This window comes from Eumetopias jubatus, unplaced genomic scaffold, assembly GCF_037043125.1.
Source record: "Eumetopias jubatus isolate StellerSeaLion01/CBP00866 unplaced genomic scaffold, mEumJub1_p1.0 scaffold_6, whole genome shotgun sequence".
Lineage (NCBI taxonomy): Eukaryota > Metazoa > Chordata > Mammalia > Carnivora > Otariidae > Eumetopias > Eumetopias jubatus.
Window position 1 is genome coordinate 147,732,027 of NW_028274812.1, and position 24,361 is coordinate 147,756,387.

Consider the following 24,361-nt stretch of genomic DNA (forward strand, 5'->3'; position numbering starts at 1 on the left):
CTTCCACCCAGGACCAGCTGCAGAAGCCCACCCCCTTCCTGACCCTGGCACTCCGATTCTAATTCCAGCCCCAAGCTCACGTCCCACCAGTGGTCTAAGACGCCATTTCAAAGAAATCACTACCATCCTGAAGTGGTGCTACAATCTAAATATCCTAATGAAGTACAACAATAACAAAGACGTACAAAATGTAAGACCAAATTTTTTAATATTAGAAGCAACAGATTTAAAGTTACATTTTAATAAATATAACAAATATAACAAAAAAATTAAAACAATTATAAAAACTGTACATTTAACTGAAAGTGTATATATAGACAATTGATATAGAAAACTGCTATTTTAATCATAACTTTTCCTATTCCCGGATGTGTACATGCATACTTTGACTGGACACCTTCAAGTTTTCAATGTGATGAGTGAGCTTGCTTCTTGCTTGTTAATTTGTCTAACCTAGGCTGGATTGAGGACAGTGCTACTCTCAGGGGGTAATGGATATTTAAGCTGTTCCTGTGTTTTGTTTTAATAACACTCAAAGCAGAGAACCCAGTCTCACAGAGGGATGTTGAGGGGAATAGGAGGAGGGATTTTAAAGCAACCTCAGCAAGCCCAGGATACTCATCTTTAACTTTTATCCAAAATGAAGCAAGTGATGCTGTATTTTCAAAATTCATTTTCAATCCTTCATCGGTAGCCAGCTTCAACAAGTTATCCTGTAGGGTTACAGTTAAATTTAAGTTATCTTTTGGTGAAAGAAATGGATTTTGGATCCATGAGTTTCCTACACGTGGATCTTCTTTTGATGGAAAATATAATTCAAAACAATCCAACAAATTTGTAAGATGTTCACTGATAATTTTTCGCAGATGGGCAATGTCAAGGTCATTACCTACTTCATGGATAACTGTTGTTAAATTATGGAACATGTCATAACAATCTGTAGAAACTCTGTTTTTCCAAGCTTCTAACTTTTGTTTTTGTCCTTCAATCTTATCAGCCATTGAAAAACAGGTTGCATTCTTTCCTTGCATGGAAACGTTAAGATCATTAAAAATACTGAAGATATCAGATAAATAAGCAAGTCTGGCTGTCCAGTTCACATCTCCGAAAAGCTGGGACCAAACTGGTTTCTTGCTCTGCAGAAATACTAAGAGTTCATTTCGTATTTCAAACATTCTTGATAGAACTTTTCCCCGAGTTAACCACCGAATCTCAGCATGCAATAACAGCTGCTTATGATCAGCTTCCATATTGTCACATAACAAAGAGAACAGTCTTGAATTTAACGAGTTAGACTTGACATAATTCACAATTTTTACTGTGTCAGTAAGCACACTGTTTAGTTCCGCTGACACCTTTTTCATAGCCAGACTTTCTCGATGAATGAAGCAGTGTGTTATTTTGCATTCTGGTGCAAGCTCCTTAATCTGGGTAACCACTTCGGAATGCATTCCTGTCATGGAGGCTGCGCCATCTGAACACAGTCCTACACAAAACCTAAATTCCAGACCACACTTGTTGACAACATAATTCTTCAGAGCTTCATACACTTCTGAGCTAGTCGTGTTTGTTGGTAAAGAGGCAGAAAAGAAGAATTCTTCCTTTATATCATCATTGTGTTCGAACCGCACATACACTAAAAGAATGATCATGTTAGCAATATCTTTGCATTCATCAAGTTGCAACGAAAAGTACTTTGCCTCTTTAATTTGCTCTATGAGTTGGTCTTCCATGTCGTTAGCCAGCTCCTGAATGCGTCGAGCTATGGTGTCGTTGGAAAGTGGCACCTGAGCCACCTTCTTCGCTGCAGACTCACCCAGCATCTCCAGGCAGACTTCTTTGATGCAGTCTTTCACCAGCGTCTCTGCGATCGTGTATGGCGTTTTAGACTTGGCAACCGGGAGCGCCACTTTGTAAGAAGCCCGAAGAGCACTGATGTTTATATGAGACACATTGAACATCTGCTTTGGCCGGCTTTTTAATTCGCTACTCTTTCTCTCAAAGAATTCTTTTGGTTGTGAACTTATTTCTTTATGTTTTGAATATAAATGCCTCTTAAGTTTTGATGGTTTCATCGCTTCATTAGCCAGTATATCTCCACAAATAATACACTGCGGTTTCAGCACTTCACCATCAATTACGGCTACAAACCCAAACTCAATATACGAGGGATCATACTTCCGAGTAAAACTTGTGTGAACTCTTCTGGTTTTCACCTGCTCTGGGCAACTTCCATCGGTACCATTTCTCTTACTACTGCTGCTATATTCAGAAAAGGTATGTTTTTTCTTGACAAAAAAGTCCAGTGATGCTTGTTTTGCCATCTGCAAATTAGGAATAAAAATAAATAATACAAATTTTACTTTCCTCTTTTTTCTGATAAACTACAAATTAAAAACTAGGCTTGATTAAAAACTTAGAATGGTTTTAAAATGAAGTTATAGGGATAAAGGTTTACATTTTTCCGAGTTACAGCAGACAAAGTAGCCATCAAACATCACACGTTGTAACTGTGCTTGACTGGTGTGCAGCTCACAGCACAATGACTGGCCTTGAGAGGTTAGTGACGCCCAAACTGGCCCGCCTTCTATTCAAAAACACGAGTTCATGAATCATATGCCTGGGTGCTACAGCAATGTCAAATTGTTATTAACTCCTGATTAGTGTACTTACCCCTTTGTGGACTAGTAGAAGACCAGTGGGTCTGCAGATCACACTCCAGGTACCACTGGCCCAAATCATGTGTAACCTCCATATTTCAAAACTCTAAACTCAACACACATTAACTCTACTTTATAAAACCTACTGATTTAAAACACATCTCTTTGGCCTTATATCAGGCTCTCCATTTAAATCTGAAAACTGAGCTTTTTCTCAACACAAACCCGTATCTCCAACCAGACTGATCATCTTCCCCTAAATACTTCTTCACTTGACCGAGATGCCCTTTCTTAGCTTACCTCCCCACCCAAACTCACATACAATTAAAACAAAGTAACATTAAGTTCGGCTTTTCCCACATTCATCCTCCTGGAGAAACACCCTCACACACCCATCTTAGCTTTCTCACTTCCCCCAGGAAATGCCTGACAACAGAAAGGAGTAAAAGAGATACTGTCATAACCCCAGACAACAAATAAAGCAGCATTCAAGGTTATAACTTCCAACCTGAAAAAGGAGTGGGGGGGGGGGGCGGGGGGGGGCGGCGGGTTAAAAGTAATGGGTTTTCTCTGGAGAAAACAAACCCAAGTTGGCCCAATGGTGCTTTAGTATCTCTACCATGCCAAAACATCCTCACCCATCACGAGCACAGTGACGTGTAACGAAGCTCTTCCCTGCTCTGCTCTGCAACAGGTACTCAGACTCTTACCCAATCTCCTACTTTGTCTGATGAAAATGGTGTCTCTGACGGCTTCAGCACTTTGGAAGGCTGACCAGTCAAACTTCTCTGGATCTCATCATGTTTCCTTTTCATTGTCGTGGTCTCACAGCAGAGACTGCACGTTATTCTGTAAGGACAGCCCTCAGTGTCACGTTGAGGGGGCACTCCACAGATCGCATGGACATTCCCATCACACGATACACAATTATGAGCACCTGAGCATTCTTTCTCACAAACTACACAGGATACAAATTTTACTCTGTTTTCGGCAGGGTTCTTCATGGCCCCGGCAGGAGTAGAAAGATGCTCTTCAATATCACTGCTATCCGTGCCAGTCTCAATGTTCTCTTCATATGGTGCTCCTGGCATACTTTCTAATTCTCTGTCAGCCTGTTCTAATTTGTTTTCTGGATTCAGGCTAGCAATAAGTTCTTCAGTTAACTGAGAATGACACAGGCCTAGTCTAGCTTCAGAGCTAAATGTGCCTTCAAATGGAGTCTGCTGCATGCCTCGGTGATAGGGTTGATTTTGGGTCATCTGAATGAACCATAAAAATTCAGCCCAGTGTGACGAATGGTTGGTTTGCATCCAGGAGATAATCCTATCTTGGATATCCTCATTAGTCTGATTCACAGAACTTTGGCTTTGACAGGGCGGAGGCTTCCCATGGACAATTTTCAATTCTGGCCAAATATTACTAAGTTCACTGACAATCTGGCTTGAAAATTCCCTCCCATTGTCTGATTGTAGGACACTGGGTGCTCCAATAATTGTAAAAATATCTAAAAGAGCATGTGCAACTTCCTTAGGCTTTTTAGATTTTAGTGACCGCAAAAAACTCAACTTTGTACGAAGGTCTTGATAATGCATAATAAATTTATACTCCCCATCAGGATTCAATTGCATGTCTATAAGATCTACCTGGCATCTTGAATTCACTTCCTTCATTGGCTTTGATGTTAGAACTTTCTTGAGTTTTGAATTTTTCTGTTGGCATGATCTGCAGAGTGTCAAGTATAGCATTATAACTTCCTTTGTGATGTTCTTGTATTTGGCTTGTAACTCTTTCTCCATGCGGGTACGCCCACCGTGTCCAATGCTGAGATGGGTATCATGCAGAATGTCAAATAACTCCTCGCTGTGTAAGTAATACCGCACTTTATCTGTTTCCCCATTTATAGCCTCAATCAGCCTCTCATTTCCTTGTACGAGGATCACGTCAAATCTAGCTAAGCGACGGGAGTCAACAGATTCCTTTCTTGCCTTCGCTTTAGCCTCTTTCACTTCCCTTATTAACTGACAGTACTTTGCTTTAGAAAATATCTTGGTATTATTACTTTTGTTTTCCAGTAACACTGCTAAGCTTCTGAAGAACTTCTCTCTCATGTTTTCTGGTTCAATTTCTGGCTCATTAGCATCTAAACTACTGGGGTTACCATCACCCACGCTTTGAGACATCATGGAAAGCCACAAAAATGACCCTAAAATATAAAGAAAAAAACAATTAATTTGAAATACATATATTGCCCAAGTAGCCACTAGAGTTTGGGGTAGAAGTAGAGGCTATGAGCACACAAGTTGGGGGGAGTACAGTTTTGGTTAGGGAGCTCAGCCTTGGAGGAATAGAAGGTAAATGAAGAACCCCAGTCAGGAACAAAAAATTCTGATATAGTAAAGAGTAGAAAACCAGGATGTGACTTTCCAGAGCAGTATCTGGGATTAGCCTTAAAGTAAAGCATTGTTTTATATAAAACAAGAAGTAAATTGATGTTATTAATTAACTACAAAAGATAAATTTTTTTGGCTAGAAAAGCCTCAGCAATACAGTAATAAATTTTTAAAAAGATTTATTCATTCATCTGAAAGAGAGAGAGAGAGCAGGGGGAAGGTCAGAGGGAGAAGCAGACTCCCAGCCGAGCAGGGAGCCTGATGCGGGACTCGATCCCAGGACTCCAGGATCGTGACCTGAGCCAAAGGCAGTCGCTTCACCGACCAGGAGCCCCTCATTTTCTTTAACAGAATTTCTAAGTAGAATTTCCAAGTGTTAAACATCATACTGACAAAAATTGGGGCAGAGGTTATAGAAATGGCACCTATGGCTACACTGACAATGGCTTACCACAGATGCACCTCTGATTTATCCGCAGGTACTTAATTCCATTGCAAAATATCCATGGGAAACCATGGACCTATTGACTGTATTCAACTCTTTCTTACATTATTACGTGGCTGCTTGATTCAACTCCTTTAACAGCATCACACGAAACTGGCTGAGTTTTCCTTCAGCTATGTTCAGTAGGCTGCAACGGAATGAGGTTTGATAACTTCTCAGCGACCAGACCCTTCCCGCTCTCAAATCTCATCCTCGTTCCAGACTAGATTATCCTCACCATTATCCTGCAGTGGGTATGGCTCCGGAGAGTCACATTCCATTCTGTCTTCCACGGGCTGGAGCTGGGCACCTAAGGGCTCCTTTGTGGTCTCCACAGGAGTCATTTCCTCCATAGGAATTTCTGGCACATCTGTGCCCTGTGGGACCTGAGGACAAACAGGTACATCTGGAAATTAATGTACATGATCACTGCACAAACCTCAGAACAGTCTTCTACTGAAACAGTACGTAAGAAGATAAAGTCTTCACTGACTTCTTAAGAGTCCAACATGGAAGAAGAAATAAAAAATGCTGGGACTAATAAAGCCAGAGCCATGCAGCATAAACTGTCTCCACTGGACAGATACTCATCCCTGTGGTTTCTGTTTGGGGGAATAACAACAGGAACACATGAAAGGAATCCTCCCTAAACTGCGATAATTAAAAGAAAATTGTAAATAGATTTCAGTGTGAGCAATTAAAAATAAATATCTGGGGTGAGGTTATGCAAACTATCTAAGAGTTACTCATGAGCTTTTCAACGCAGAAAGGAATCTGACAGTTGTTTTAGAATAAATGTGGAAAACACCACCCCAGTGTTACGGACGGGGAAAGAAGCCAATCATTTTGGATGACTGTGCTGGATAAAAAAGAAAACACTATCTTCTTACACTAATCATCTCATATATGGTTTATAATTAAATTTCCCTGTCCCCAAAATATATTTTATGTTTTTTTAACTTTGTGAAACAGTACTTATACATTGTTTTTGATTATGTCTTTTGATTCTTTTAATCTAAAAGTTTCCTGCCTTTTTATGACATTCAGTTTTTGAAAACTCAGAGCCAGTTAAGTTACAGAATATCCCACATTAGGGATTTGTCTTACTCCTTCTTCACAGATGGACTCTGGGGAGTAATTTCTGGAAGAATACCGCATAAGTGCAGTGTCCTTACTGTGGTGCGTCACAGGGCACACACTACCAAGTTATTTCATTACTGATAATGCCAAACTTGATCACATAGTTCAGGTAGTGACCTACCAGCTCTATCCATCCAATTTTCCCACGGTAATTAGTAAGTCAGCTGTGGGGTAATAGTATGGAACTACATAAATAGCCTATTCCCCAATGGTTTTAGCATTCACTGCTGATTCTGATCAATTTTTATACTGGGGGTTGCAAAATGGTAACTGCTTGCCTTTATAATTCCTTCTACATTGACTAGCTAGCAATTTTCTGTAAAGAGCTCTCAGTCTCTCATTCGTGTGCACCGCATGGGGAGGACAGAGGGAGAGAGAATCTTAAGCAGGCTCTACACTCAGCACAGAGCCTGAGGTGGGCTCCACCTCACAACCCTGAGACCATGACCGGAGCCAAAATCAAGAGTCAGACACTTAACCAACAGAGCCACCCAGGCACCTCCTCTGTCTCTCATCTTGAATATCACTACAGACTTATTCTGTAATCCACTCCACCCTTACTCACCTCGATCTTAAACTGTCTCCCATTTAGCCCCAGCGCCCCTTTCATCAGGTTCCTGCATCCTTGGAACATGACCCCACTAGTGTTTTTTAGCACATCTGTGCTTTCCAGAACAATAGGACCACACTGTATTTTCCCTGTCCCAGATCTAGTTTCAACTGTTTCCCCCAAGAAGGCTTGATTCATTTTAGAGCAACAGTGTTGGGAATAAAGACTGAGTAGTAGGTAGGCTCACTGTTAATGGTGCATCATCCCCTCCAGGCCCTTTTATGGACAGAGCTGGTAAATATATTTCTAGATTATCATGAATTCCATTCCATTTCAGTGCCATACCTCACCTTTCCATATTCCATTTTAACATATCTTTCTCCCACAGTGAAACAAATGAAACCCAGTTCAATACAATGTTATGTACGCATCTGCTCTAACCTACAATAAACACTCAAGTTTCAGAATTACAGTGCTGTGTGTTACAGAACACTCCCAACAACATACCTATAAAATCAATTATCTCTGTGGCTTTCTATGCCCACAGACAGTGCCCCACTAAGAGTACACAGAACACTGTGTTCAAGTCACCTCAATTATTGTTTTGCTGTTATTGTTACTTTCATGTACAGTTGAGGTCACCTGTTTCTGTGTAATCATTTTGAATTTAACATTGCTTTTTAAATACTTAAAACATTTACATGATATTAAAAAAATCAAAATATACACTCAGAGAAGTCCTGCTCATATTCTACTCCACCCCTACTCCCATAAGAAACCATTTTTGGGGACGCCTGGGTGGCTCGGTCAGTTAAGCATCTGCCTTCAGCTCAGGTCATGGTCCCGGGGTCCTGGGATTGAGCCCCGCGTCGGGCTCCCTGCTCCGCGGGGAGTCTGCTTCTCCCTCTGCCTCTGTTCCTCCCCCTGCTCTCTCTCTCTCAAATAAATAAAGTCTTTAAAAAAAAAAATAAAACAGAGCAAGGATGAAAGTTACTTAAAAAAAAAAAAATCAAGTTGTCATCTCCCTAACAACAGAAATTCTGATTTCTCTTTATTTCATATACCTTACAGTGAAAAGAACACAAACAAGAGGCTCGGACTCCCCGGCTGGAGGCTCTCGGAGTAGGCTCCGTACAGCGGAGGAGACCTGGCCACTTCGCATCCCTGCCAAGCCTGCTTTCTTGCTGAACAGCCTCGTGGAAGCCACACTGCAGCCAAACCAAACATTTCAACAGTCTGCCAAGTAAATATTCTTGAGGACAAAACAAAGAAAAAATCTATCAATACAGAAGAACCTGGTATGGAAACCTAATCAATCCATGCTCTGCCATATACACCTGGCATCAATTACCCATGCTCTGAATCTAACTTGCAAAATCCAAGTAAAAATTTAGCTTACCCTTTGGTGGGCATTTACAAACTTGGTTAATTCTGAAAATTTCCCTCACTAGGTCTTGGCTTGACAAAAATAATTCCTCATTCATATGACATATGAATCTAAAAATGTGCATACAAATACCCTAGCCTATCATGCAGGAGACATCACAATGGGATAAATATCTTTAATACAATTTTTTAAGATTTATTCCGGAGAAAGAGAGAAAGAAAGCGTGTGATCAGGAGGGAGGGGCAGAGGGAGAGAGAGAATCTCAAGCAGACTCCACACTCAGCGCGGAGCCCACATGGGGCTCGATCTCACCACCCGGAGATCAAGAGTCAGCCCTCAACCAACTGAGCCACCCAGGTGCCCCGTAATTAATACAATTTTTAATTGGAATATTACATGCTTAGAAAAAAAGCTCACAGCTCATAAGCATAGAGCTCAATGATTTATCACAGTGAACCACCCAGAACATGATCAGCATCTCAGAAGGCTACTTGTGCCCTACTCTCTTCCCCAAAATTAACTACTACTCTGACACAGATCACCACAGAGTCATGTTGCTTTTTGAACTTTATATAAGGAAAATCATACAACATGTATTTATTTTTGCCTGGCTTCTTTGCTCAACATTATGTTTGTGAAATTCATCCACACTGTTGAATGTAGTTGTTCACTTATTTTCATTGTTGTACAATATCCAACAGTACAAATACACTGTAATTATGTTCTTGTTTCGAGTTTCTGGCAATTATAATAATAATAATGCTGCTCTCTCTGAAAGTGTTTCTTGTAGATACACACCTGGAAGTAGGTTTGCTGGATCACAGAGTTTGGTTATACATGGAGATAGTTCCAAAGTGGCCAAAACAACTTATTCCTACCAGGATATAAGCATTCTAGTGGCTCAACATCCTTACCAAAATTTGGTCATGTCAGCACTTTTAATCCACACTGGTTGGAATAAAATGGTACCACATATTGTTTTAATTTGCATTTTTCTGATTAGTAAGATTGAGTCACTGTTTTACAGTTTTATTGGCTAATTACCCTTTTTTTGTACAGTGCATGTTCAAATCTTTTGTTGATTTCTTTATTGGGGTAAGTGTCCTTTTGCTTATTGGTCTGTAGTGTATTATACATTCAGATGATATTTTTGTATGTAGTTTGGACCTGGCATAGGGAAAATATAAGTCTGGAAAATATGGTTTGGACGTGATACTTTCATTGACGTCTGAGCTTGTGCTGAGATTTTCAATGCTAAGGTGTGACAAGCTAAGCAATGGAAAATTACTACAGCAAATTAAACAAGCCACGCGTATTTAAAAAAAAACTTTTTATCCATGTTACTATAGAAGGTGGCATAAAATGAGCATAAAAGTCCATTATAATGCACATATAAGTTCTTAATACTGCCCTAGAAATATTCATTGATCAATCTAGATGATAAAATTCCTAGTGAAGTTGTGACACAACCCCAATTACCATAAAATACTGTTGATCTGCATGTCCTGATTTATTTTAGCTAATTGGCTAACTCCCCATATGTATACACTGAAAAGAAATGCTAGCTTAAGCCATGAAAAAAACTGAAATCTTGCCATTTGCAACAACGTGGATGGAACTAGAGGGTATTATGCTAAACGAAGTAAGTCAATCAGAGAAGGACAATTATCATATGATCTGATATGTGGAATTTAAGAAACAAGGCAGAGGATCATAGGGAAAGGGAGGGAAAAATGAAACAAGATGAAACCAGAGAGGGAGACAAACCATAAGAGACTCTTAATCTCAGGAAACAAACTGAGGGTTGCTGGAGTGGTGGGGGGTGGGAGGGATGGGGTGGCTGGGTGATGGACCTTGGGGAGGGTATGTGCTATGGTGAGTGCTGTGAATTGTGCAAGACTGATGAATCACAGATCTGTACCCCCGAAACAAATAATACATTGTATGTTAAAAAAAAAAAGGTAGGAGGAAGGGAAAAATGAAGGGGGGAAATCGGAGGGGGGGACAAACCATGAGAGACTATGGACTCTGAGAAACAAACTGAGGGTTCTAGAGGGGAGGGGGGTGGGGGGATGGGTTAGCCCGGTGATGGGTATTAAGGAGGGCACGTTCTGCGTGGAGCACTGGGTGTTATACGAAAACAATGAATCATGGAACACTACGTCAAAAACTAATGATGTAATGTATGGTGACTAACATAATAAAATAAAATTAAAAAAAAAAAGAGGGGTGCCTGGGTGGCTCAGTCGTTAAGCGTCTGCCTTCGGCTCAGGTCATGGTCCTGGGGTCCTGGGATCGAGCCCCACATCGGGATCCCTGCTCAACAAGAAGCCTGCTTCTCCGTCTCCCACTCCCCCTGCTTGTGCTTCATCTCTCGCTGTGTCTCTCTCTGTCAAATAAATAAATGAAATCTTAAAAAAAAAATGCTAGCTTAAATAATCAAAGAGTTATCCTATAATTGACAATAAAACTTAGAATTAAGTGGGTTTTTTTTGCTAATTTTTGTTGGATTAGTAAAGCATATATAAATATATAACATTATATTCACTTCACTAGCTATTACTGGCATCTCATCATTTCCTATGCTAAATGCTGTTTTTTTTAAAATAAAAATGAAAGAAAAACAGAGTCCATACCAACATTCAGATGTCCGCTAGTGAAATGTTGTTTTAAAACGTAGAGATTACAAATAATTTTATATTCATCAGCAATATCCATGGATAGTAACAATTTTGTTTGTAGTATCGTCAACCTACTCTCCAAAATTTATCAACTGAAAAAAGAAGTTTCTGAAATGGCTCCAGACGCCACATTTACGCTCAAAACAGGAAGTGGGAAAATATAGAACTAAACACATCTGTCCCATTTTATAAGAAAGTAAAAGCTTTCCCAGACACTCCCAGAAAACATGCCTATCTCTCCCTGGCCAGAGGTATGCTGCACAGCCAACTCAAGTACAAGGAAAGCTGGAAGGAATCATCCTGTTTTAAGGAAGGAAAAGGGGAGAACAGACACAGGTTTTCCCGCTGTCCAAGAGTAGAGCGTTCTAGGCGCCTGGGTGGTTCAGTTGGTTAAGCGACCGCTTTCAGCTCGGGTCATGATCCTGCAGTCCTGAGATCGAGTCCCGCATCGGGCTCCCTGCTCAGCAGGGAGTCTGCTTCTCCCTCTGACCCTCCCCCCTCTCATGCGCGTGCTCTCTCTCTCTCTCATTCTCTCTCTCAAATAAATAAAATCTTAAAAAAGAAAAAAAAAAGAGTAGAGCATTCCTATGAAAACTACTGTAAGCGAAATGGCATACAGCAAACAGTCTCCCCCATTTTCTGTAAGTTCGCGTGGGGCCACTTCGCCTGTAAAAGGACTGCATTCGTTCCTGGGTTTGCTCACCAGGAGAAATCCAGGGAGGATTTTCATTTCTATGCAAAGGAGCCATTCCTGTACTAATGCAGGTGTTTTGTAAGAGCAAGTGAGTACAGTGAAGTGGGTTAGAAACTTTCTGAAGCAGGGACACCTGTGTCCAGGTGGCAGCTGAAAATGTCTGCAACGGGGCCATTTTCCCTTTTCCAGAAATCACACAGAAACAAGAAAAATGAGAAACACGTACGCAAACATAATATTCTCTAAGACAAGGGAAATTCCTATAATCCTGAATTGTATGAAAACCTATCAAATGTGAACATTACCCAGAACTGACCAAACACCAAGTCCTACCAATGGCTACATTCTCCACAAAGCTAAAAGAGGGAAATTCTAAAGTAACAGGCACATCTTACGGGAAAAACCAATATTGTTTTTTTGAAACAAAGGGAGAAGATGTACTGGCTAGAGGTAAGAGACTGCTTATATAGACATCTATGTCAGAATATGTGAACTCATGAAAAAACATGCTTTCTGCAAAACTGCACAAAAAAATAACAAGGTTTATGGAGAAAATAAAGTTATGGGGGGGGCGCCTGGGTGGCTCAGTGGTTAAGTGTCTGCCTTCAGTTCAGGTCATGGTCCCAGGGTCCTGGGATCGAGCCCTGCATCGGGCTCCCTGCTCTGCGGGGAGCCTGCTTCTCCCTCTCCCACTCCCCCTGCTTACGTTCCTGCTCTTGCTGTCTCTGTCAAATAAATAAATAAAATCTTAAAAAAAAAAAAGTTACAGGATAGACTACCGAACATCTACACTTTGTCACTAGAGCGCTAATAAAACTATAGCAATTCTACTAAAAATAAAAGCATAGGTATTATAAAGAATGATCACACTTCATACAGGACTTGACTCGACAAAGGTGAAACTACTGTGTTAGGAGGAGGTACGAGGAAAGGATGGAGCAAGGGGCAGAGATGCGGCCTTCAGACGTCCAGGTGGAGAAGCATTTGCACATTTTCCAAGAAATGCGGTGATTTTAGAAGAAATATAGTAATGGTTCTGGCTCATCATCTTTTTACTTCTTCGGCACTGACTTATAAAAAGATACCCAGTTTTTGCTGCTTAAACATTTCCCTTCGTTCCTAAAGCAGCAGCTTCTATGGTTCCGAATAGGACCTTACACGGAAGCGCAATCCCGATGCGTTCTGCGTTACCTTTGGCTCACTGCCACGCCTTCTCCAACGCACCTAAAGTAGAAAGTGACGGAGAAGTGAACAGCTCCTTCGGGGCAGCTTCTTCCACACCTTCCACCTGTGCCTGAGCAACTAACTGTTGCAGCTCTTATGTGTAGAGATTTTCTGCACAGGATTGCAGCAGCTCCCCACTTCCCAGATTCAGCCTCCTCTGCCAGAGCAACTCAGCTTTGCTTTGCTTTGGGAGCACTCTTGAGAAGGTTCAAGGTCTTTGGAATCATGAATTAAATCAATGAGAATTTTATGCTATACTCCAAGCAAGCAGGCTTCCGTGACATCATTCCAAACCTCTTCAATAGTATCAATGGCAAGTTTAATGTTGAACTGATTCCAGAATGCAAAAATTGTGTGTGCATTTCACCCCCTGTAGGTACAATAAACATCTTGAACGTCCACCTTAAGTAATAAGCGTTAAAGGCTGAGATCCCTGATCAAGGGGCTGGACTAAAAAAGTTGTATTAGGAGGGGAAAAGAGAACTTTAATATTTGAAGAAAGCTCAGCAACTAGTGGAGAATGGCTTGGATTGCTTATAATTTTTAAGAATTAAAAGAACTCTGAAAGACAGTTTTTTCCCTTTTACAGTTACTTTCTTAAATCATCTACAAAAACATCACCTAAAAGATCAATAAATATCTGCCCTGTTATGCAGCCTCTCTTGCTTGAACTATAGTAGGCTAGTCCTTGCAACTCCTTTCAAAGCTTGTGGGTAGGGCGCCTGGGTGGCTCAGTTGGTTAAGCGACTGCTTCGGCTCAGGTCATGATCCTGGAGTCCCTGGATCGAGTCCTGCATTGGGCTCCCTGCTCAACAGGGAGCCTGCTTCTCCCTCTGACCCTCCCCTCTCTCGTGTGCTCTCTCTCTCTCAAATAAATAAAATCTTTAAAAAAAAAAAAAAAAGCTTGTGGGTAGGCAATGTGATGAATCACAAGAGGCTTTAGCTGTACATCCGCACTGGCATTTGCACCCAGCATCACACCAGAAGGGTCTTCTGCAGCCTTCAGCCCTCGAGTGTGTGCTTCTTCCTTCGAGATACAAGCTCTTGAGGGAATCTGCTTCCAACAGAGACTGGTTTCATCAGAATTAAAAATCTGATCCCACATACAGCCTTCATCAGTCAAATTTCTTAACACTGGGGGAACCGTCTACACTTCTCTCATCTGCACTCACAGCTTCACGAGAGTGAAGTGAACATTGCGGAAGGCATGGCGGTTCTTGAAGTCACGGAACAGACACTACCCCTAAATAAAGGCACATCTGCAGGATCTCCAGCTTTTTTCTTAAGGTCTTCATGTCCTGCTAAGACCTTCTCTTTATTCTGAGAAAGGCTGCCTCTGATTGCTTCTGTGTTTGGTATTCAATCCACACACTTGACAGATGTGCCATTTCTTCCATTTCCTCACACCTTGTTCTAACAAACTTTGTGGCACTGATTCCAGCAAGGTAACTTTCTTTCATTTTCCCAGCAGTCTCTGACTCCTTTATGCCAGGTGCACAATTAGTGTCATAGGTTCTTCCACTTTTTTTGAAGCATTTTCTAATTTCGAGCTTTTCTTCAATTGTTAAAGCTTTTCTTCTTTTATGCTTACTAGCAGAAATTTTATCACCAGCACGTTCCTGTGGCACTTGTAAACCCCTGTGCTTGCTCATTTTCTGGAATACAAAAAAGTTTAACAAAAAATGCACAAAGATGGGAGGGAACCATACAGATAAGCATTTCCAAAACAGAGAGTGTGGCCAAGAGAGCCCAGAGGAAGGGTGTGGAGGTGAATAGGCATTTGGCACAGTACTGTAAGTCTTCACAACGTGCCGCCTTCCACTGTTTGCATTCAGCTGCTCTTACCTGATCGCTTCTTGGCCTTTTGGCTAAGATCAAGTGCAGCTGCTCTTACCTGGTGGCCCAAAACATGTACGTGCTGGTAAAATTCATGTATGAGTCAGCACAATTGCAGCATTATATGGACTCATGTGCCTATTTATCAGTCTCATAGGAAACACATGCATTTCAGAAAAATGTGTTTTAACAGATCAGACTGTATACATATAATGTTCCTGTTTAAAGGGTTCAGATAAATGTATGGATAGTATCATTATAGAAATGTAAGAGTGTTTGGCAATATCCATCACAGTCTAAAATTACTGTCCTAGAAGGCAAGTATACTCCCTTAAAAATAATCTCTAGTGCGATGGTGAAAGACCAAATACTGAGCTCGACACACTTCCCATACCAACAACTCCAAGTAATGGAAAGTATCTAGAAAATGATGCAATGAATCTCTTTGTTGTACTGATGAAGACATTAAAGCTGAGGGAAGGTGTGATATGTCCAAGGTTACACAGCTCGTTGGTGACAGAGCCTATTATGGAATCCAAACCTCATCACTCACCGTTTCCGGTATTTCTATCACATTTGGCTACTTCTCTATTTGTCTCTCCTAGATGGTATTCCTTATATTCTCACACCAATTTGTTTTCATACATGGTTACCGTAGTGGGTACCATAAGAAGAGACAGCTACTTTAATTTCACAGTCACTAAATAAGATATATTTCTTACTGGTAAGCAACAGATCAAGGTTTCCCACGTGGTTAAATCATCTACTTATTTGGGTCAGCTATCACTCACATCAACAGTCATCCCACAAGCATGAATGTGTTCCAACAATAACGCAGCTACCCGCGGGAAGTTGATGATGGCACGTACTCCACCTTGGACCCACGCACTCAAATTCTCCAGGGAAGCTGGCACCTGCCATCTCTCACCTGCTGTCGAGGCTCATCCAGCTCCCTCTCCAGATCCTCCAGCACAGTCACCGCCTCCTCCCCGCTCTCCGGGTGCTGCTCCCGCACCCAGGCCTGCAGCTCCTCGGGCAGGATGGTCAGGAACTGCTCCAGCACCAGCAGCTCCACGATCTGCTCCTTGCTGTGCGTCTCGGGCCGCAGCCACTGACGGCACAGCTCCCGGAGCCGGCTCAGCGCCTCGCGGGGCCCAGGAGTTTCCTGGTAGCAGAACTGCCGGAAGCGCTGGCGACAGAGCTCCCGGGTGGGAGCCACATTCTTCTGTAGGCAGGGCTCCTGATCCCAAACGTGGTCTTCTTCTTTAACCTTCACCCTGATAATCTCCGCCTGTTCCCCCGCAGCCTGGCCAGCCGGGGCCGGGAGGACGCCGGAGGCCGCGGCCATCCTGAGCTCCGACAGCTCCGACCCGGGTCCGGGCAGGTGCGCGGTCGGCCTCGTGCGCCGCCCCCCACGCTGGGCGGGAAGTTCTCGTGAACACAGGGCGGCGGCCGCGGCGCAGCACTTGCGCCCGAGACAACACAGGGCACTACTGGAGCGAGTCCCTGGGACGGGAAGCCAGGCTCCGCGCGCACCGCAACGGCGAGCACAGGACCGCGCGCCGCGCAGCACGGGCCCCGCCACGCCGAAACCCGACGTGACCGAGGCCGCTTCGGGTCTCCTGACGCCCGGGCCCCGGAGCCGGGCGGCCACGGCGCGGGCACGGTCACTCCGGAGCCGAGCCCGGCGGCCAGCACAGCGGCCGCTCGCACACCCGCTGCCCTCAGCCGCAGCTCCCGCCTCCGAGGAGCGCAGGCCGGCCGCGCGACGCCCCAGCCGCGAGCCCAGGGCCACCCTCCCGGCCGGCCGGGCTCCCCGACGCGCCCGCCGCCGCCCGCGCGCGCGCACTTCCGGTCCGCTCTAGGACGCCGCGCGGTGCGAGCTCTCGGTGGTCGTGGCCGCGGGCGGCTGCGCCGCGGGCCTAGGGCCACCCTCCCGGCCGGCGGGGTCTCCGACCCGACGGCCGCCGCCCGCACGTCCCCGCCGCCCCCCGCGCGCGCGCACTTCCGGTCCGCTCTAGGACTCCGGGCGGTGCGAGCTCTCGGTGGTCGTGGCCGCGGGCCTAGGGCCACCCTCCCGGCCGGCGGGGTCTCCGACGCGACGGCCGCCGCCCGCACGTCCCCGCCGGCCGGGCGCGCACTTCCGGTCCGCTCTAGGACTCCGGGCGGTGCGAGCTCTCGGTGGTCGTGGCCGCGGACGGCTGCGCCGCGGGCCTAGGGCCACCCTCCCGGCCGGCGGGGTCTCCGACGCGACGGCCGCCGCCCGCACGTCCCCGCCGGCCGGGCGCGCACTTCCGGTCCGCTCTAGGACTCCGGGCGGTGCGAGCTCTCGGTGGTCGTGGCCGCGGGCGGCTGCGCCCCGGAGCGAGCGCTGAGGAAAGCGGGCGCCGCCGCCGTCCGCGGGGCGTTCCACCGGCTCCAGGCGGCTCCGGGTTTTCTTGGCAGCGGACGCGGGTGCAGGGCACCCCTGCGGCGCACGCCACGGCCGCGAATTTGCGGGCTGCAGCCCGCCTCCCTCCCCGGTCGCCGCAAGCCAGGCTTGAGAAGGCACTGGAACACCCAGCGTCATCTCTCCGTTTTACGGGTGCGCAAGCCGCGCGACCCACAGACACGGCGCTTCCCCGGCGGCGGCGGCTCCGCGCGCGTTCCCAGAGCGCGGGACGTCCCGCCCGCCGCGCGCTCCCTCGGGCCGCGCGCTCCGCGGCCACGGCGTCGGCAGGTGCGCGCAACGGCGCGGCTGGAGGAAGGCCGGGCGAGCGCGCGGCGCCAGGTCCGGGAGCAGCCGCAGCACCGCCCGCCCCGCGGTGCCCGCCCCGGTGGCGCTGCCTCCTCCGCGCCCAGCCGGCCGGGCCCGCAGCCGCGGCGCGTGATACACCGCGAGGGGAGCTCGTTGGACGGCTGCACGGCTCCCTCTCCCGGCTCTCGCTTCCCTCCTACTTCGGTCCCTGTTGATGATTCACATTTTGGCATTTCCGATTCAAGAGGCTTTGAAGAATCAGGACATTGCTTTTGGAAATCTCTAAACTAAAAATTGTCACCCTTGGGTTCTGTAAATGGTCTTGGGTGAGTCGCTAAATCCGGCGAAATGGTATATACATTTTTTGCTGTGTGCCCTCGTCAGTGCATCTTCAGAGGAGCCTCCCAGGTCCCTCCCGCTGTGAACGCGCGGCGTTTGTCTTCGGTGGTTTTCCCCGCGCCGACGGCTCCCCTGTGCAGTCACGGGTCCATCTTCTGTCCCTTTGGTCTTCTGAGGGCTCCGATCGCGGCCACGCTGCGCACAGGACGCGGCCAACATGGACTAAACAGGACTTCTAAGTCCTCTCCGGAAGGCTGTTCATTTCTTGGTAGATTGTCACTTTTAGTATCAAAAGTGATAGCACCTGTAAACAAAAGAAAAATTGTATCGCAAAGGTGAACATGGCAAAAAAATGAAAAACTCCTTTATCCCCGAATTCCATTTCTCAGAAAAATTCAGACCGAGTTCCGTGTATATTCCTCAAATCTGTTTAAAAATGAATATATAAACTCACAAATTAAGACTGATAAAAATTACATCATGCTATATTACAATTGAGAAATTGCTGGGTTTTGTTTGTTTTAAAGTAAATCCTCTCCCCAAACTGCCAAGCCAACATGTCGGTACCTACCTCTATTCCAGTCTTTTTAGTAGCAGCTATTATTTCCGTTAAGTGGATGGGCACATTGTCAAATTTGATACTGCAAACTGTTACAATGAACATTCTTAAACAAGTATTTTTATTTTTAATTTTTTGTACTTAAGGAAAAAATTGTTGAGGGAGATTATTTTGAAAGATATTGCCAAACAGCCTCTCAGAGAAGTATTTATCATGACCCCTCACTTGCACACGCTCTTTGCAAGACCCTGGAAGGGGTAGCCCTGTATGAAACATGTTTTGTAAAAGTGCCAAAGTATATTATAATGGAAATTAGTTAAGACTGCTGTTTCTTTCATCAAAATGAATATAACCCAGGAATAGGTGTTTGATTAGAAAATGCAACTTACTGTGTTATTAGGGTTGTTAAGAAAGTCTTATTCTTTACTTTTTTGATTGTCATCATCTGTGCAAATCCTGAGAACCACTAACTTTCTCAAACTTAATATCTGAAAGTCTCATAAAATCAACCTAAATAATTACCTTATTAAGACAATTTATGAAACTTTAATAGGGTCTTACAGTGCCAAGGGTGTGTATTATTGTGAAAGTAAAGCCTCACAAAGCTAAATAAATTTTTTTCCATACCTTGAAAAAAAAAATTAAGACTGCTGCCTCTTTCTACGGCATCTTATCCTCAGATACATCATATACACCTTAGAATGGCTGTATCTAATTTTGTGTTGATAACGTCTATTCTTTTTCTTAAACAGGACCGGCTAAGTTGTGTAGGCTGCAGACCTCACAAAATCTGGATAGCAACAGAAGCGGGGTGGAGAGTGGCCCAACTGCCTTGACTTATATTTTGCTCATCACCTCTTCAGCAACAACACAGCATCAGATTTCATTATCAGCTTGGTCCCATGGAAGCCTGACCGACCTCTGGGTTGGAGCTACTGCATTTACTCTGAGGAGATACTTAACCACGACTATGGATAGGTGTCTGTCCCAACTAGAATCAAACAGAAGAACCAGGGACTTAAATTCCATTTTCAAAAGTTCACCTTCCTGGGGCACCCATCACCTTCAACATCTCCAAGTACAAAGGTGTCCCCTGGAGCTCTCAGTCTGTGCCCTGCATAGAGGCAGAGACGCCAAGCCCCACACCCAGGGAATTTCTCACTCTCGCAACTAGGAACACTCATCCACCCTCTCTGCTTCCTCCTCATTCCCACTACCTACCCCACATTCCTGGAGGGCAGCCTGGAGGTGGCAGGACGCTCCCCCACTGGTACCCCAGTCTGACACAGGCAGCACAGGGTGGGGTGTCCTCGCACCAACAAACATGACAACTGAACCATCCTAGCTGAGACTCAGGGACAGAAAATGTGCTCGAGGAACATTATTCTCACTGTGTAGACAGGATAGAGTTGGAAGTAAGGATCAAACCTAGAAAGTCCGTATACTCATTTTACCTTTAGAATGAAGACAGAAACAGGCCACAGGAAGAAAAGATTTCCTTCCAACAAGAACAAGACAAGAGCTAAATTAGGAAGAGATAGGTATTAAAAAAAAAAAAGGAAAAGACAGATATCTGTTTTGTACAGGTGAATCTCTTCTATGTCATAAGGGGCAACCTTTAAATCCAGTGACCTATTTTCAGATTCCTTTTTATTTCAACATTTTAATGTTCTCATAACAAAGTCAAGCCCTACTCTCCCCAATTCCGGTGATTCGTTAGACTACAAATATTTATCAGCTCCTATGAAGAATTACCCCTGGTTACACAGAAATTATATAACAAATGAAGGCTACTAAGCTTATGAGAACATCATTTTGGTTCCCACTGGGGGTGCTTGATGGCACCTCCACTTACGTGGTCTGTGATAATGCTATCTGCAAAGGGAAATAACCTCTCTGCTCAGGCTGCTGCCACAGCAGGTGTGGCCCTGCCTTCTTTCCACCTTGTGGATGCTAGTGTGATGAGACCTCCCCCAAAGTGTCTTCTCTCTTGTGAAATGGCCCGAAGGCCTTCCCCGTCTGGGAAGTCTGTACCTGCAGTCCTTCTCCGAACCAGCACCACCGCCAGCCTGTGGTCTCTCAGCCATGCAGCACCGACATCCTCACCAAAACAAACTCAATAGCACAAACAGACCCCAGACTTCCGACTGCCCTCCTGGAACTTTATGAGTGACAGGAACAGAAGGAAGAAATACTTCTTAAATATTGAAAGAGAATTTAATGACGTAATCATTGTGATCATATCCAGCATCACGGACCCACTTGTCTTAGCTCAAGTCCGTGAATTCAGACTTTATTCCAATCCTCTAAATTCAGGTAATGGAAGAGGCCTGGGTGGAGGGGTGTCTGCGCCAGAGTGACCCAGGCCTGGGGAGAAGGCCCCGGAGCAAGTGCCACAGGGAGGCAGAACCGGCCAGACACACGAGAGAGGTTGGGAGGGCATATGTGGATACTTGAGCTGGTACCTCACAGTCTCCATGGCTCTCCTGTGCCTTTAGGAAGCTGAGGGAACCTCTAGGGGTGTTGACAAGGACTCCCTCCTTGACCAAACAAGTGAGGCTCTTCTGAGCCTTCTTCTGAAAGAGGCTCGCTCCACCCTCGGCTGTCAAGTCCAGGTTAATAAAGAATCCTATGGAGTCCAGTCTGTGCAGGAATCCTGCTAAACCAGTTTAGGTGGGAAACCCCTACACTTGATATCAAATCAAGTTCCATCTACTCCACTAAATATTTAATCAAGTTTTTTTGTGTGTTTTTTTGTTTTTTAGCAATTTTCCATCCAGTGACTCTCTGTCCCTGCCCACTGGCTGTTAAGAACCTAGCTGCCCCAGTTGTATTCCAAGTTGAGTTCAATCTCTGTCTTCTATTGCAGTAGTCTTACCTTAAGCCTGTTTAACTCCATCTGGTGCAATTTTTCTTTGATAATTCCCTCAAAGAACTTACAGACACATCCTGGGAAAATGTGTTTTCCAGAGAAGAGACCTAACTCAGGATTTGAGGATGCAATCAGCTATGTAAAGGTGTGTCCAGAGTAGAGTGAATGAATTAACGGTGGCCAGTCATCTGAGGATATGAAAACAGCTTTTAAAATCTGAACAAAATAGGAGAGATGTGGCTGGAAAGACGGAAGATAGGAGCAGCTTTCCTGGGCTGAACATTTACAGAAATAGAATTCTGGGTGGTTAGATGTAACATGTGGACACCTAAGCCAGATACAAGGCTTTAAGGTCAACAGAAAAAACATCTGAATGCTTTATTAAATCACAGATTTGAAAGCACACTCCCGGAGATCATAATTTAATAGATCAAGAGTGAGGCCCAGAATTCTTCATTCACAACAAGGACTTGAAGCAGCCCAGAGATCATACTTCAAATATTGCTCTCAGCTCAAATACATAAATAAATAAATAAAAATTCAGATGAATTAAAACAAAAACAATTCTATATTTTTTATAAATGTGAGAGGTATTCTGACATAATAAGTGAAATGGGAGTTAAATTGTACTGTAATATCACTTTCACCTACTAAATGAACAGACAACTGAAAGTTGACAACATACCATATTGGGGAAGGTGAGGGGACAAAGACTTCACTCATTATTGGTTGGGAGTGTAGACTAATAAAATTCCTTTGGTGGGCAATTTGGCACTATGTCGAAATATTTCAAATGCATATATCCTAGGACGCAGCAAACTCATTTCTAAAAACATGTTTAACGTTTTACAGATAAACACATTCAAAATTACATGTTGGGGGCGAGGGGACACTTTAAATTAGCAAACCTGTTGAAATTGCAGTACAGTTAAAATCTGGCTGAAAATATCGTGCAAAACACAGTACAAGCAACTTATTTATTTACCTCTCTCTGTGGATGACTTTATCATTTAAGTTAGGCAATGTTTTTCCAGCCTTCAGTTAAGTATCCAGCTGCTTCTTCAGAAGACCTGGGGACTCCTGGGTGCGCGTGAATCTCTCTCCCGCCCTCCAGAGGCTCGGAGGTAAAGACAAGCGACCCGCTGAGATGGCCGTGGTGCTGTGCGGCTGGGAGGACTGGCTCTGCAGGGAAACTCCGCCGCCGCCAACCACTCACGCGGGTGAGGGGCGAACCGGGAACGAATACCGGCGGCTCTCCCCGAGCCACCCCGCCCGGAGGGCAGGAAAACCTCTCGACGAGGGTGGGATTCGAACCCACGCGTGCAGAGCACAATGGATTAGCAGTCCATCGCCTTAACCACTCGGCCACCTCGTCGGGCGCAGCCCCGGCGCGCTCAGACTCTTCACCCCCGCGGTCGGTTCTGCCGTGATCCCCGAGACTGCGTTTCCTCTGGCCTCGTGCGGACTCGATCCTCACGACCGTACCCCCGGTCAGGTGTTTCCAGGTCCCTTCACGGCACCCGGCGGGCTGAGGGGAGCTGTGCGCGCACCTGTCGGCCGCCCCGCCTGCGCGCCGCCGCGCGCGCCGCTCCGGGAAGGGCTGGGACCCCCTAGGATGTGCCCCCAAACGCGTGAGCGGGCGCGCCGCGCCTGCCTGTCTCTCCTGTTCGCTTCCTGGGGCTTGGCACCTGCACGGGACAAGTCGGCTGCAGCAAAAGCTGAGCGCAAGCGCCCGGACGAGCCCGCGCTGGCGCCGGAGTGAACCGGGATCCTAGCGAGGCTGACTGCGCGTGGCCGCCTCCGCACCGGGGACGGCGGGGGTCGGAGACCCGGGGTCCGGGGTGCAGCGTGCCCCGGGCGGGGGCCCCATCCCGCTCCCCGGGGGCTTCGGGAGGCCACCTCGCCGGCTCCCTCTCCAGCGCTCTCGCCGGCTCCCTCTCCAGCGCTCATCCCCACCTCCGTGGTGTTTCTTCCCAAGGGAAACTCGACAACTCCGGTAAACCCAGCCTCAAGAAACCCCTTTACTCACCAGGCTTCTATGCTTTTCTGTATGTCGTGCAGGATTCTGGAGAGAAATGGGAAGATGAGATTCTTACTTGCCAAGATGCTCTCTTCCTTCCCATGAAGCCTCTACCTCTATTCTTAGCTTTGGCACAGGAGACCCTCTTCTCTCCCTGTCGTGTTCCTTTACTGAATTTCATAAACTCACCTCCAGCATACACCATCCATCATGGGAAACTCACCTACAATCCACAGATTAGAGCACTAAGGATTTATTCATTTAGTGAGTCAAACAACCATATTATCGGTTGTTATGATTTTCCTTAAGCCTTGAGTTAGGACTCCCGTTTTGTTCAAATCAATTAGGTTCACTTCTTGTGTGTCCCTCTTTATAGCTCCCAGGAAACCCAATTTATACCGGTGACTTCAGAACTATTTCTCAATACAAATTTTGAGTCGGAAATTTCCCTGTTAGATTAACAAAGGTTTTTTATTTATTTATTTTTTTTTTTTTTACTGTTTTCCCTCCGATGCTCCCCAGAGGGCAGGGATCATAGTTCATTATTCATCACATTACATCCGGAGAGTAGTAGGCACAGACAATAGCTATTCTTGAGTGAATGAATGAAACAAATCTGTATTTTAATAAAAGAACTACTAAACATCAAAAAGCAAGGTACACAGAGAGACTGTTTTCAATTATTTCAGTTTGTTGGACTCATAAGTAACACTGCAGGGCTGCTGTAAGGATTGAATGAATATGCAAAGTGCTTTAAAATGCCTGGCACTTGGAATCACCATTGGTTG

At 45.2% G+C, this 24,361-nt stretch overlaps 1 protein-coding gene and 2 non-coding genes across 3 annotated transcripts; 1 reads left to right on the plus strand and 2 right to left on the minus strand.

Moving 5' to 3' along the window:
• Window positions 1-296: 296 nt before the first annotated feature.
• Window positions 297-16,394, minus strand: SCAND3 (SCAN domain containing 3). The gene is made up of 4 exons (XM_028091766.2): window positions 15,975-16,394; window positions 5,773-5,920; window positions 3,371-4,863; window positions 297-2,324 (listed from the first exon to the last, which is right to left on the minus strand). Exons 1-4 carry the CDS (start codon window positions 16,392-16,394, stop codon window positions 408-410), a joined length of 3,978 nt encoding a protein of 1,325 aa, XP_027947567.1. The 3' UTR covers window positions 297-407.
• On the plus strand, window positions 15,059-15,241 carry LOC114199813 (U2 spliceosomal RNA). Its single transcript, XR_003607359.1, has one exon. It is a non-coding gene; the product is annotated as a U2 spliceosomal RNA (small nuclear RNA).
• A 6,452-nt stretch (window positions 16,395-22,846) lies between the features above and the next one.
• On the minus strand, window positions 22,847-22,928 carry TRNAS-GCU (transfer RNA serine (anticodon GCU)). Its single transcript has one exon. It is a non-coding gene; the product is annotated as a tRNA-Ser (tRNA).
• Between the last annotated feature and the right edge of the window lie 1,433 nt (window positions 22,929-24,361).

Excerpts from the sequence above, each read along its gene's own strand:
- SCAND3 (XM_028091766.2), bottom strand. The coding sequence starts at position 16,394 with ATGGCCGCGGCCTCCGGCGTCCTCCCGGCCCCGGCTGGCCAGGCTGCG. Across the intron at positions 5,921-15,974 it reads TGGATGAGCCTCGACAGCAG|GTCCCACAGGGCACAGATGT; the intron begins GTGAGAGATGGC and ends GTTTGTCCTCAG. Across the intron at positions 4,864-5,772 it reads ATACCCACTGCAGGATAATG|GGTCATTTTTGTGGCTTTCC; the intron begins GTGAGGATAATC and ends TTTATATTTTAG.